Here is a 15,497-nt window from a genome sequence, read left to right as displayed (position 1 = left end):
GCAGTCCCGACATGCATTACTATAGTGTGTTACCGAAAGGGACCGCTGAGACACTTTGATTGCATCGCTATCAAGCTTTACTTTCTGCTACAGGGGAATTGTGATGTCTTAGTGTTACACCAACCACTTTCAAGGCTGACAGTGATAGTTAGGGTTGTTTTACGATGCAAATGTGTGCACACAGTGCTCCAGTAAGACAAATCATTCAATCCAGTTGGGCTGCAGCTGGTAAGCTCTTAAGGCTAAAGAAAAGAAAAGAAAAGAAAAGATTCAAGCACAAACTGCACCATTTCTCCAAGGTGCAAAACTGGTTGTTGTCAAGAAGGACTTTCAGGAGCACAGAGAGGGCAAAAACCCTCATAAATAAAGAAAAAAAACATGTTTAGCATCAATCACCAGAAGTCCGAAGTGCAATTTTCTAGTCACATTCAAAGAAAATAGAGAATAATGGGTGTAAATTCAAAATCACCAACTTTTAGCCCCATGATTAAATGCATCAGTCTGGGTTTGTTCAAATATAAAATCACATTTAACAAAATCTAAATTTTCACCCTGTTTCTGAAATCACACCAACAGTTTTCTTTCGTATGCACCTTTTAACTGCCTATAGTATCACTTGCCTCAGAGTAACCGGCCTGCAGATGTCCGAGTAATGTTACGGCGACATCTGAGTTCATTTCCTGTTAGCAAAGGAAATGAAGTTCAAAAACAAAACCTAAACAAAATAATCTTAATTAAAACATCCAAAGAAGCAAAACAAGAGATGCAAGAAAAAAAAATCAACAGGGAGAAATTAATCAGCTGGGGTTTTCTTGAACAGACTTTAGATAAAAAAGAAAGAAAAATAGGAAATGAACAATAGGCGAGGGAAAAGGAATGAAACAAAGGAGGTGGGTGGTGGGGATGTGAAGGAGTGATCGTAAGTGAACGCCGCTTCTCCTGATTTGGAAGGTTATCTGGCATTTGCATCAAAGTGGGGAAAGCATGGGCAACGGCTGCAGTGGCGTCGCGGGTGGACGCCGCTGACAGACAGGCCCAAATACAGCTTTCTTCTGCTGCTGATTAAAGTAGTGCACTAAAGGGTGGAGGGACATGGAGGACAGATGTCTCTTACCAGTAACACACCCACTAGAGGCCACATGTTAGAAGATGTAACTGCATCAAAGACATGAATAAATAATAATAACCTTGATGTGTGTTCAAAGACAAAACAAAACGCATACAAAGAGGTCAAAAACACATTTTATTGATTATTTTTCAAAAACATTCACATAATAGTTTAAAAAAGTAGTATGTAGGAAAATCTGAAACAACAGCATTTCAAGTTTTCTTTTCGAAATCTTTCAGAACAACTAAACATTTTTTTTAACTGTTTTAAAAGAGAATGTAAAGTATGGATTCCCAAACAACCATAAATAATAAAAACAACACACAATGCCAGAAAAATCCATAAGAACTTTTTCAGAACAAGTGAAATGAGTAAACCTCAGAGTTGTCCACATATAATGCATACAATAACTAACCAGACAGAGTTAGGGGTTATATTGCCATTGGACTTAAGAGATAGTGTCCCCTGCTGGTCAAACCAACAGCAAATAACCTGCTGATACAGCAGCAAAAGTAACCTGTGACACAGGATCACCAACACATATCAGATGATGAGATAATGCTGACAGTAGATGATCTAACCTCTAAAAAAAGCCTGACAGCCACAAAGCTGTTCCAAAATATTCTGACATCATCAGATGCATTCACTCCAGTTTCCGACACAGAGGAATGAGATGAAAGAAAAATAAACATCACAGAAAATTAACTGAAAACATAACTTTTGCTAAAGTTAAAAAGTGTGCTTTTACATATACAATATTGCACGTTCCCCACACAAATGCTTAATGATTCACAGTTTGATTGTTTTTTTAAGGCAGCGAGTTCCCACTAGTGAGTGTCACATGGCATTCAAATACATTTTATAAGACAAAGTGTAAAGCTTTCAGTTTTTTGTTTTTGCTTTTTTTTGTAAAGTCAAGCCGTCGTACAAAATGCTCTTAATCCTACTGGTAACCTCAGTGTGTAAAAGACAAAAAACAAAGAGCTCCAACACTGAGACTATCACGTCAACCTCACATTCCCTGTGTGTAACCCGCAGATCCACAGACAACTGAACCGCTCTCTGTCCCATCAGCTCCCCACTAACGACTTCCTTTTATTAACCAACATAACACTGGTGCAGACTGGAACATCCAAACACATGGAAGTAGAAGATCTTCCAATCTTAAAATAGTGGTGGTACTTAAAGAGGAAGGCGTGGGGAAGCCGCAAAGAAAGAGAGAGCACTCAGTCGACCTGAAGAAGGAAGAGGAAATTATGTCACAGCTACAATGCAATATGTCAAAATAACTCTGCTGACTTTCACATATGTCAGACAAACGGCTGCTAAAGGATCCTCTTTTTACAAGGCATGACTTTGCAGGGGGTATTGCTCTGTTATCGTTGCTAATATGGCTTTAATCCCTTTTCCCCTTGATCCAGTCACACCTGTGACTCGGTAACCACTTGTACCAGTATTTGCCTTGGCAGTCAAAAAGCAGTATAAACTTGGACCCTGATATATTGGTCACTGAACACAGCATCAAGCGGTGCTCCCACTGGACACAGTGCAAACAGACTCACATTCTTCAGTCTCTTCACACGTGGTGACCTGATCCATGTACCAGCTGGCAAAGAGACTGAACTGTGAATGCCTTTAATCCACCGGGTACACCTCTGAAATGGCTCAGTTTTTAAAGGTTAGGAAAGGCAGTCGTGAGAAGAAAAAAAAAAACCAAAAAAAGTCACTGGATTTTAGACAATCCACTGGCCAGGAGGAGCCTGAAGGGGACGGTGGAGCGTGACACAGTTAAAGGTAGTCTGTGGAGACCTGTAAAGAGAGAGAAAAAAGGACTATAATATCACACAATCAAAAGGTGGAGCATTACATTTGCAAAGCGAGGAAAAATTGTGATTTAGGTGAATTGAAAGTCTATTAACCACAGAACAAAAGTATGCTGGGAGGCAATGGGAAAGTGCAGCAGAGCTGCCACAGCGCAGAGATGCTATCTGGAGTGTGAGGAAGGGGATTGTGTGTATGCATGTGTGAGTTTGGCGTGCCCATGCTCCCAGTGGTTGTTTGTGTTGGGTGGAGGTTTGGAGGGTGTGTGTGTGTGCTGTGAGGGGTCTAGGGCGGTGTGCCTGAAGGTCCCCAAGGAGACCTGACTCTCCTCCTGTCCCTTTACAATTTCCTGAAAGAATTGTATTCTTTCTATCTGAGGAAGAGAGACCAGCCCATAGGGAAATGGGGCCAAAGGTGGGGAAAGTTATGAAAGAGATATCCAAGTGCAATGAATTTAAGCACAGCTCAGTCTCACTGACAGAAAAAAAAAAAAGCATATGCTTACAAACGTTTTTCACTTTGCTTCATAAATTCAAAATGAAAGTAGACTGACCAAAGGCACGGATGAGCTCTCTTTGTACTGCCCAGGTGACCGTCTTTATCAGGGAGGCAGAGGTGAGGCCAGCAAACAGCATGTTGTATAGAAATACAACGTAGAAGTTCCCAAGCCAGTTATATCGACCAAAGTCTCCCAGTAGGTCGAAACGGGTGATCCCTAACACAAAATAACAGAAGCAAAACTTGTGAAAAATGTGCCAAAGCCCCAATTCACCTGCAGGCACAATATTCATGGCATACAAACGCCCTCCTGTGGACATCATTAAAACTACACAAATGCTTTCCATTTTATAGATGCTGTCAAAGCAGAGTCAGGGTAAACTTTTTATTTCATGTAACGTCAAAGACAATTGTTCAAAAGACAATGTTGTTGTTTTCCATTACAGTCTAACTAACTTATTAGTATTTCATGTACACAGTGGATGTTAAGATTGTGTAATGTACATAAACATAAACATAAGACATTCAAATACTGACCAAGGTTTGGTATGCATCTTGGTATGCATCGACTATATGCTCAGTCACACATTACACACAGAATTACAGAGGAGCAAAACTGTGGACAAGGCTATAAACTTTGAAATGTTAATGCCCCACGTCTCATTTGTGCTTCATGCTTACCAAGAGTGCGTGAAAACACCGGCAGTGCAGAGCTCAGGATAAGCAGTGAAACACAGTTGGCGATTATCTGAAAAAAAATTTAGAGGTTACCATCTTTAGTGAAAACAACAGTTTCTGGATGAAATATGTGAACCTGCTGACCACTGGGTACCTGTGTGAGGTTGGTGTCTTGTGCACGAGGCAGGAGGCCAGTGAAGAGAGGGGAACTATAGAAGCCCACCACTGAGGACACCATCAGATAACTGAAAATAATTTTAAGGATAACAGTGGAAGGCAGAGTGGTAAAGAGCACCCAAGAAGAAGGCTACAAAAAAAAAAAAAAGGTGCTTCCAATGTGTGAATGTGACAGCATGAGTCAACATCACCCACGCCCTGGTGAAATATCAAGGGCATCCTGGTGAGTGGCTGCGCCAAATGTAGACAACTAATTAACTCTATGTGCACCCAATTGTAAGATGGGAGGATGAAAGGATACAGAATGAGAACTACTTGAACAGCAGCACCCAGTGAGCCAAACATTGAAAAGGAGGCCATCCCAAGGTGAGGGTCCTACAACACACAAAAATAACAATCCTCAACATATCATCACGACTAGCTGTAGCACATAAACCTTTAAAAGGCGCATTTATTAATTCTGTTTTGGCAGAAACCCCACCTCCATTCCTCTGGGCATGGCTGTTTCATCCAGCAGCAACTCCAACACGTTGAAACAGACCATCAGTACACACATCACCTACAGACACAAGAGACAATTACAAAATAACACTTTAAAAAACAAAAAACAATTGTAGTCTTGATAAATTAAACTTAAAGTAGAATTGATGCTTATATTGATAGTCATGCAAGTACCGTCAGTGCGAGAAGCACAAGCATTGCAAGCGGGTAGCCCAGGTTCCGCTGCCATGGGGACGCTTTCCTCCGCATCTCTGTGGGGAAAACAAGAAAGACAGAAAAGCGACAACAACAAATGACTACACTCTGTAATCACTGTGCGAGAACTCCAGCAGAGAGACGGCCTGTTCAGCCAGTCTTACCCAGGGCGACACGCTTACTCTGGACGGCTTGGTACTCTTTTTTCAGAGCCTCCATGTTCAGCTTGACCCAGCAGGATGTACTGCCACCTACAATCACACGCATGATGGTGGGAAGAAGAAGAAGAAGAAGAAAAAGAAAAATATGTCAACCAGTTAATTTAAGGTTGAATATAAAAAACAAATAAATGTATTTATATAGCACCTTTCTACCACTCCAGACTACACATTTTAACCACACATTGATAAAGTACTTTTTCCTCTAGTCTTCAAACACCTCACATCCATGGCCAATTTTGAATAACCAATTAACCTAACATGCTTGTCTTTGGACCGTGAGAGAAGTAACCAGAGGAAACGTTCTTGTGAACACGATCACCTACTTACAGTTGATTTTCCTGGAGAGAGAGTCTTCCTCAAATGTGGTGCAGCTCAGAGTATCTTCAACATCTTCCAGCAGCTAGAGAGGACAGGACCAGTCAGTCAATTCAATTTTTAATGAGTTCACAGGCACAAGTTGAAATGGTCATGTTCAGGTGTTCTGACACCACTGCAGTGAAATATAGCACAGACATTTAGGCCATTCATAGCAGTTTTTCACTGCTATTTGGGAAAGTTCAACATGTTAAAGTAAAGCCATGACCAAACAGTAGTACATACTGTTCTTTAAAGAGACTAGTATAAACCAATTCCGTACATTTATTCTAAGTCATGGTGCTCTGCATTTTAATAGACGTTGGAAAACTATTACTTAAACCTCAGAGGCATTAAAAGGTTTCGGTTTCAGAAGCTTCCCATTTTTAAAAACCAACCAACTCATTTTAATTGTTTACTAGCTATATGTAGCTTGCTCATTTACTTTGTGTAATCCCCTGACTAGTGTGCATCAACAGCACACTCAAAATTGATAATTTAGTATGCTTTCTTTAGTTGCATCTCATGTAATAAACACTACAAATTAACAACATGATTGGAACCAGCAGGAAGTGTGGATTTTGAAGATGGAATAAGTTGTGTTAGAAGAAAAGTTGTACTGACTCAGTGGGTCAATTCAAGACACTGAGCCTGTGACTCACCCGTGGTTTGACTAGCAGGCTGCCCGTTACACTGAACATTCGTGACAACCCTAAGGGAGTGCACACTGAGGAGAGAAGCACAGAGATGATGATATGCAAAAGCCATAGAACCAGGTTTATAGCTACTCCACCAACTGTGAATGAGATATACTAACATAAAAGCAGCAGCACTCCAAAGAGAGAGATCCCCGAGTACAGGTAGGGAAGGTAATACTCCCACAGGTCTGAAATCCAGAGAGAGAGAGACAGAGCATCATAAGTGGCTATATGAAACATATAAAAACTACCTGTCATTGAGGAATCTGTGGTTGACTCACCGTAGAGGCTCTTCCGGGCTATGTTGTCATGTAGGAGGGCTGATGCCACCCACACAATGCCCAGCACAAGCAGGGCCAGCAGCAACAGCAGCACAACTGCTTCATAAACTCGTGCCATTACACCCTACACAACCAAAGCAGATGATGTGTGAGCAGATGGGTGCGAAAACAGGCACCGTGGACTCGCATCTATAAATCATGTTGAGTCTCCAATGTGAGCTTGTGCTAAAAATGCTACCTTTCTGGATCCTGCAAATCCCTCGGACTCAGTGAAGAAATATGCAAAAGGCATGAGGAAGACCAGGGACAAGTTGGAGAAAAGGAAAACTAGGTTCCACAAACCTGTCAAGACAGATTTTTCATTTGTTATTTTTGGGGCAAACGCTCATTAGCATTAGTGTTAGCAGTACCCAGATCGGCCACCATGAGGCTCAGCCTTCCCAACACTGACAAGACTGTATACATACATTAAAAAACATTAAAACATTACAGCAAAGGTTACTTTCACATTAATCAGCACTACAATTCTTCACAATGAGACACTGGCATTCCACTGAGATTGGAAAACTTGACTGAATTGAACAGTGAGGTCACAGCTTCTCTGTCAGTAATAATTATCAGTTTGGACACAGGCCTGTTTAATATTGATCTAGAGGGCATCACTGCTGTTCATTCTGTTCCAGTTTTAAAACAGATCTCTATTTGATGTTTGGTTTGGTGTCATCCCTGCTTAAAAAACAGACAGATGTACCATGAATAAGAGATCCATTGAGCCACTGCATGTAGTAGCTCTGTGGGAAGGTGAGCAGCACCTCATTAGACAGAATGGAAATGGGGAGAAGGAGCACAGCACAGACTGCAACAGACAGGGTGAATGTGCACAGCCACAGCCTGGAAAAAGAAGAAAGACCATTTGTGAGTGTTGTGCATTTATTTATGTTTAGCCTCAAACACCACAGCGTAGATGAAAGGCTACAGTGGCCATGAATAAGGTAATATAGTGCCGGCGTGTAAGGACAAAGGGCAGAGTGACATGGAAGTCTCACACACACACAAACGCACGCACACGCGCGAACACACGCACACACAGACACACACAGACACACACAGACAAGGCAGGGCAATAAATCCAAAGCCAAATGGTATTGGGTCACTACACATGTCACACTGACTTGGTATCTGCTCAATCATATGGAGTGGCACTACAAGCGAGTGAGAACAGACTGATACCAGCTAGTTAATCAGTTGTGTTTTTCACTTACGCAATTTTGTTGACAGTGGCATCTTCGACATCATCTACAAGAGAACAGAGCAACACTCATTACATAACTGACAGACCTCCATTTGTTTTCACATGTAACTACCTGACTTTTACATTGTAGGAAAGCCTAGAACACATACAGTGTGCGTGTGTTTGGGTGTGTGTAGAAGTGCAGCAAAAAGCAACGGCTTCAGAAAGGGGAGTAAGCGGGGGACGAGTATGTTTGGAACATTCTGTTCAAGCAAAACCCAGACTCTAATAAAACTGAACTACCTATAGGCAGGATACAGAAAGAGCGGGGAATTAAGAATACCAAACAAACACTTCTATAAATGTCTCCATTTCCTCTTTAAGCTTTAAAAATGAATAAATGTTTAAGATCTTGCTACAAACTTAATGTCTAAATTCACTATTTGAATTTCTGTAGCTCAGCACTACAGTATTGTCATTACTGTGTCAATATTGGCACAGAGGAGAAATATAGATATAGAAGATAAGCCTAAGGAGCAAAAACCAGTTCTTGAATCTTTATAGTCAAAAACAACTTTGTGCAGTGCTGTTGCACAATTGTCATTTAGCTGCAGGGCACAACTGTTCCATTGTTGTTGATGCACAGACTTTTTCAGCAGTGAGCTAATATATAGCAGGTTTTCCTCGCTCCCTATTTTAGAAGAAAAAAAAAAAAAAAGCATCTGGCCATCTCCCAGACTCCCACCCAATCACAGTGGAGCACAGAGACCTGACTAGTTGGACATCTCACATCTGCTTCCAATTGTGGGAAGTTATTGGATTTATTATGTAACTGTTGAAAGTTCTGCAGTCACACTTCTGAACTTTCAACATTTGTGTTAAACATTAAGAACATTTTTTTTTTACAATAAAATTATTTATAATGTTCCTTATGTACATTGACACAATGGATTTTACATCAAACAATCCAGCTGTGAATTAACTGTAGATTTTCAGCTGTTGTAAAAGAATACATTTACTGCCCAGCTCAGCACCAACAATATAAAGTCCATGAATACAGAATTACTTTGATGGTTAACAAAAAAACCTTCATAACATCTAAACAATTCAAGAGCAAAGAGGTAAGAGTGTTACTGTCAGTGTCTACAATACAGATTTACCTTCATGAAAATACTGAGGGTTCACAAAAAGGTGAAAACTTTTAGGACACCACAAAGATGGTGGAGGCAGTGTTATGACATGGGCATGTACACCAACAGTTATTACTTAACTGTAACTACATGAAGGTTGCTTATTAGCTATAGTGCTATTTTATTAATGCCTGTGTTCACCAAAACACATCTTGCTACACCCTTCCAGACAGCAAAAAGTCAGAAAACAAAAAGCAAACATTTTTTGTCATGCGTATGGTTCACATGCATTCAGCCTAACGAGGTGAATGCAGTAAGTTACTCTATCCCTAAGCTCACAGCTGCCTTCCTGCTAGGGTGCATATGTGGTACATTCACGTATGCAAACAATATTGATTTTACTGCTTGCCTGAGCATTATTCAGGTTTCTGAAGAATCTTCAAATAAAGCTCAAAAGAAAAATCCTGCTGCAGCCAGCACACAAACTAGAAAACAAAGACTGCTCAAAATAGAAAGGGTAATTTCTGAACAACACCTGTGCTTGGTTGAAAAGTATTGCCTACTTCCACCCACTCACCAATGTAGACAGTGTGCTTGTCAACATCATCACTGATTCTGCTGCAGGCAATTCTTTAGAAGCTTTTGATAGAAAAGGTTCTCACAGAGCAGTATTCGTGTGTTGCAGGAAACTCACCTGTGACAAACTCTGCAGTCTTCCTGAATTGGTTAAGGATGAGGTAGGAGAGCATGTAAAGGCAAGTAAACAGGAGAACACAGATCTGCAGAAGAAACAAAGGAAATTCTAGTGTTATTTTTGCATTTAAAGGTCCGAGGACAGGCATTAAAAGGGACTGGTGTTTTACATAAAGAAGATTAGCTATGTAAACCACCTGTCATGCTATGTTAATCAATGAGTCAATGAGCAATAGATTTATTTTAAACTGCTGACATGTCTGGTTTAGTGTAAGTTGGGAGAAAGCAGAGAAAAGACATTTGGGGATTACAGAATGTGCTCCTCACACAGCCAAATGCTTTCCACTTTGGCTATGCAAGTTTGCCTACGCCAAGAGAGACACGGATTACGTCTGAACATTACCCATTTGGTCCAAGAAAAAAAAAAAAAAGGGTCACTGTGATAAACTGAGAAGGATTATGAGAGAGTAAAAGAGAGAAGGGTTAATGCCAGTGGGTGAGTGATCCCCCCCTACACTGCTTACCATTACATTAAAGCAACAAATTTAGGTTAAACCAGTCTTCCACCAGCAATCTGTTGTCTGGGAAAGCCCTCAACATGCCAACTCTAATTAAATCTCTTTACATTAATACAACAATGGATCAAACCGATAGCACAGATAAGACAATAAGCAAGCACCAATGGTAGCTCCTGCTCAGAAACGCACCCAAGTATAAAATATACCTGAGCAACTTGGACAAGCTCAGCAATGTAAGCTAAGCTGCTGAACGTGCAGAAGATGTGACTGTTCAATGCTGAATCCTGATTTATCTGACAGCTAAACTGTGTGGCATTAATTTCATGTCAATACATTTTTATCAGTGCAACAAAGTGTTGATGTGAGTCATGAATGAACTGATGCTGCCAAACCACAAGTATCAATGAAAACATTCCTGTTCCAGAGCCTCTGGGGAGCCCTGTATGCACAGCACAATGAAGACGTTTGTCCCTAAGGTAACAACAGCAACAAACACAGAGGGAGAGGCTCTCTGCAGAAATACAACGTCATATAAAACCTGTTGCTAAATCGAGTTTACACAAAAGTTTGTTATTTTAGTTTAATCTTGCACTTGCTGTGTGAGATAAAAAAAACAAAAAAAAAAAACAGTTGAGAGTCTGTGCGAGAGGAAATGATCAGTGGCAGCACAAAAGCTGCACCATGGAAAAAACAAACGACTGTGCGCAACAACTAATCAGCTCAGTCTGCGTGAATTGTTGAATAATGCAGTCTGATTTGGAAAGGACCTTGTTATGGTTAATCCAACAACAAGAAAAGTAGAAAACAAAGGTTGGGTGAGAAACAGGTAGAGTGGGGTGGGGGGGGACATGTGCTAAATTGGCCATACTGAGAGCTGGCAGGCCACAGAGGGCTGCTGAGGGGAGAGTTTAGAGAATTTCAGGCTCTAGCGTGACACAAAGTGTCAATGCAGACTATTTCACAATCCACAGAGTAATTCAAAAATTGTTCTGCCGAAGAAAACAAAAAACAGCTGAAGTGCAAATGTTCTCATCTTGCCCAGCCGTGTAGTTTGAGTAAAAATTTACAAAGGAGCAGAAGAACAGAGCAGAAATGTAATTTTGTTTCACCTCATGGAAACATGTGATGTGAATGACAATAAAGTTTCCTTGAACGAAGACAAAGCATCTCTTCCAAAACTGGACTCACTTTTAAAGTAGACACCTTAAGCACACTTTAATGGTCTGCAATAATTATTAATTAATACTTAAGTGTTTCAACATCGAGTCTCTCAATAACAAATAAACAAAAAAAATAAATAAATAAAAAATTAAGGGGGGGGGTATGATCCATCAGGAAATAAACACATTGTCCTCTGTTTTCCTTCTCTCAAAAGTACTGCAGAAAGTCACTCCTAAGACTCAAACCCATCAGTTCTGAGCTATTATAGTTTTCAGTCAGAGCGCCTCAGACTCAGGTATTATACAAATATTACAGTGCTCTTTTCTAAGCGGGGAATAGATATCAGTGTGTGCTGATGCTGGCTGTTCCAGTTCTCTACTGCAAGATTTTATCATCATGACCTTTTATCGTGCTAGACACTGATCCTTCTTGATCCGACCAGGCTCAGGCTGTGGTCTGTGGATGAGTACTCCTAGCTCGGCTGTTTACCCCCACAGCCGAGCTAGGCTCTCTACGCTTCAATTTTCTACTATCTGCTGATACCCAAGATGATTTACAAGAACACAATCAGCTCAAGTGAAGACATGCACTTGGCTGTAATCGCACTTTCCCACTGATTATTAACTGTTTATTATGCCTAGTACATTTCATCGAATTAGAATTTGTTTGGAATTACTGTCGACTTTTAGGAATCCGGTACCAACTGGTTCAACTGGGAGGCTTCTGACCAGAAGCCAGAAAGTGTCATACTTCACATAAATACAGTCTCCCCCCTTTTAGTCAAGCACAGAATTTTACCACTTGTCTTCACTCCAACAAGATATCTAACTGATTATTATTATTAAACTACTCTCATCTGTTGTCATGACAGGCAAATAGCTGCAACCATGTTTGTTGCCTATAGAAATAGCCTTTATAGCATATCTTTGTCATGCACCTATGGAAAAATGTATCTACCCTGTGCATTGATAAGTGCATTATTTTTCCATCACATTTCCTCACAATCAAAAAAGAAGCACTAACTGCTTGCATGTTTTGGATATCTAATACAAGAGCATTCTCAGTAGCTAAACCAGCATTTATATGCATCGGCTAAGGACATGTTGGTATAAACACATCTCTATTGGATGATACGCCTCGTTGACTGCCTCTGGCCTATTGGCAAATAAACAGACATTTAGAAATATCAGTGGCTGATGTTTGTAGTCTGTAGTCTAACATCAGTTTTACACTAGCTTCAAATACAGACCTGTAAAAGACTGAAAGAATTTAAAACACTGTTTTCTTTTGTTTAGTTTTTGGCATCTCACAATTGATGCATATCTATTATTATATTATTTATGAATAAGAGTTACAATAATTACCCAAGTAAACCATTAGTTTATCCACAGAAACTCAGTCAGCAGCTGTTCTGATAGCCATTTCAGTTATTTTAAAGCAAATATAAGTCAGTTTAGCTTCTCAAAGACCTTTTGGAATATTTCATTATAGGCTAAACAACTGTAAAAAAATAATCACCAGATTAACTGATAACTAAAACAAATACAATGCAGTAAAATGGCAGCATGGTGGTGCGATGGTTGGCATCATCATCTCAAAGCAAGATGGTGCTGGGTTCGAATCCATTGGCTGTGGACTCTGTTCTACCTGTGTGCGTTTCCCTCCACAGTCCAGAGACATACCTGTTAGGTTGAATGGTGACTGTAAACTGGCCATAAGTGTAAATAGTTCGCTCTACCTCTCACCATATGACAGCTGGGATGGACTTCAGCTCAACTGAAACCCTGACTTGGATAAGTGGAAAAAGATGGATGGAAGGAATTATTTTTATTTAATTATTTTTGGATATCAAAGAGTTGCTCTTCTACTTTTAAAAAATGTCTCATCCAGCCTTTTTTGTTAGGGCAAAATATTATTCTCGGTCTAGCATACATGCACTTCTGCCACAGGTTTATGACTTTAAAATAAGCTGATTAAAGATAGGCTTGGCCTAAAGCCATTAATAACCAGAGGTGCTGGGGCAGCTGACAAGCCTGAGAGGAAGTACTGTGATGAGGAGGTAAGCTGGAGACTTGAGACTTGCCACTTGCTAATAGCATTAGGTATTTGAAAGGGACAATGACAAAACAAGGGCATTAGAAGAAATGCAAGCACTTTATTTGCTGTTTATTTGGTTTTGGTTTATTAATAACTGCATCCTATCTATCACTGAAAATATATACCGCCTACCAAATGTAGAATGCTATTTTAAGTGATATTTTCCAGAGGATGTAATCTTGCTTCTGATACCTAATGTGGGCAGACAAAAAAGCCACCAACAGCCCTAATGTGCAAATATCTCAGCCTACCACTTAAAAAAAAAAAAAAAAAAAAGGGGGGGGGGTGGTTTCCTAGTCTGTTGGGAAAAAAAAAACCTACATTCTTTAGAGGTTTCACAGTTAAAAGCAAGAATTTGACTCGTCATACAAATAAAAGCAGTCTAACTGATCACAATCTTAATGTATGCTCTTTTGGATTCGGTAAGCCCTGTTCTGATTTCTTTGCTGCTGCAGTGACTCAATCTCCCACAGGAATCACTATTTTTCATATTATACAACTCATCTATAAAAACACACACACACACGTTGTTCCTTAAAACCTCACATTTTTTTCACTTCATGATCTTCTGCAAACCAGAACGAACTACTTGGAGCTGAGCAAAGCAAAACAAGTTGATGAATCGACTCCTGATGCTAAGATACGAAGGTGATAAAGTGTTGCCTGACGATGCTTTTATGATAGGCTGGTTCAGCAATCTCCAATCTCAGTAGTCGGGCCTCCGTCTGATGTGATGTGAGGGTTAAAGGTCAGAAGCCGTGTGCTTTGCTGTAACTGAACCGAGTCTAAGGTTCACATAGTTGCTGTTGCTATTATACAAAACTGCGATAAAACAGCAGAGGGGAAAAAAAGACGATCAACAGTAACAAAATGCTGTGCCTCTCTGCTGCCTGCTTATCAGCTGTATCCGTGCAACAGTTAAAGTTTGAACACGGGTTAAGCTAGCCCAGGGAGCGAGCAAATTTCAATCGTTATCATCACTTTTTTTAAAGTGACTTCAAACTTGTTATCGCTTGAGAAAGTAAGACGTGCAGTCTACAGCTGAGAAACAAAAGTCGTGCTACCGCTAGGTAACGTGAAATAAACAGCGTTAACTGAGGCGACTTTCTTACAGTGATGCGACTTACATTGTTTGCGGGGGGGGCTCATAAGCATAGTAACTGACGGTTGGGTTGGTTCGGCGTTACTTACTATAGTCTCCCGGACACGGTTGTGGAAAAGTTGCTCTCTAACCGACACGTCGTCCGTTTCCATTCTCCGAAACCATAACAGTGTCCTCAGGCTTAAAAGCGCTGGAGGCGGGTGGAATAGTTAAAAAGTTAAGCGACTTTGCATCTTCTCTGGATATGCTGTTGATGTGTAGCTAGCAGAGCTCGCTCGGTTTTAAAGAGCTAACCTGCTGCTGCAAGGCTGCTCAGCTCCGACGAAAGCCCAGCAAAGGAGGGGTCGCAGGGGGCGGGGCCACGGGAGCTTATTGTGTTGGCAGTCCAGCGATTTGAAATATTAATGTGGACCCAGCCTACTTTCCAGGTATGCGTGTGGTCCACACCCACTGACTGAACAGGTAGCTACACTTGGCTAAAACTTGGCTAAACCCAAAACTTTAGAGAGATGCTGGTCGCATTAACTTACCCTCACTGATGTAAATGGGGTGCACAGAACGTACAAAAATTAAAAAATTAAATGAGAATCATCTCTCCTAGACACCTTTAACGAAACGGAATATGACCTTGATGAAAACTAGGTTTATTTCAGATGCACATGGTTGTTTTAGATTGGTGTGCCTAATAAATTGTCAAACATTTTCTGACTATTGGGGTATTAATATCAGGGTCAATTGGGGTTTTTCTTGGCTCATAAGTGGTCACTGGGGTTCTGCACACATAAATACCCCTGGTCAGTATATAGTTAAGGTAAGGAGCCTTTGTTAGGTTACATCACTGAAGTATGTGTATTTTGTTTTTTATATTTTTGGCCATTTTCCAAAACAAAATGTTTTTATTCTTGAGGAAATTGAACATCAAGCAAGTTGTTCCCCTATTATAGTTCTGGTGACAATTCTTTGATGGAAGGCTAAACAATACCATCATAGGCAAAAGTTTAATAAGTTTTAAGCCTTTATTTCTGTCTGGACT

At 40.4% G+C, this 15,497-nt stretch overlaps 1 protein-coding gene across 1 annotated transcript; it reads right to left on the bottom strand.

The window, feature by feature from the left end:
* Window positions 1-1,230: 1,230 nt before the first annotated feature.
* On the bottom strand, window positions 1,231-14,793 carry lmbr1l (limb development membrane protein 1-like). The gene is made up of 17 exons (XM_084917438.1): window positions 14,554-14,793; window positions 9,588-9,672; window positions 7,795-7,828; window positions 7,284-7,423; window positions 6,771-6,874; window positions 6,533-6,656; window positions 6,371-6,439; window positions 6,216-6,280; window positions 5,527-5,599; window positions 5,143-5,229; window positions 4,958-5,034; window positions 4,764-4,841; window positions 4,584-4,657; window positions 4,260-4,350; window positions 4,109-4,175; window positions 3,483-3,644; window positions 1,231-2,917 (listed from the first exon to the last, which is right to left on the bottom strand). The coding sequence occupies exons 1-17, from the start codon at window positions 14,614-14,616 to the stop codon at window positions 2,832-2,834; spliced, it is 1,479 nt and encodes a 492-aa protein (XP_084773564.1). The 5' UTR covers window positions 14,617-14,793; the 3' UTR covers window positions 1,231-2,831.
* Window positions 14,794-15,497: the final 704 nt, after the last annotated feature.

Source organism: Perissodus microlepis, chromosome 20, assembly GCF_051167445.1.
Source record: "Perissodus microlepis isolate ML-2025 ecotype Zambia chromosome 20, ASM5116744v1, whole genome shotgun sequence".
NCBI classification, from domain to species: domain Eukaryota; kingdom Metazoa; phylum Chordata; class Actinopteri; order Cichliformes; family Cichlidae; genus Perissodus; species Perissodus microlepis.
Note: the sequence above shows the minus strand (reverse complement) of the source record. Positions and strands in the feature narration are given on the sequence as shown.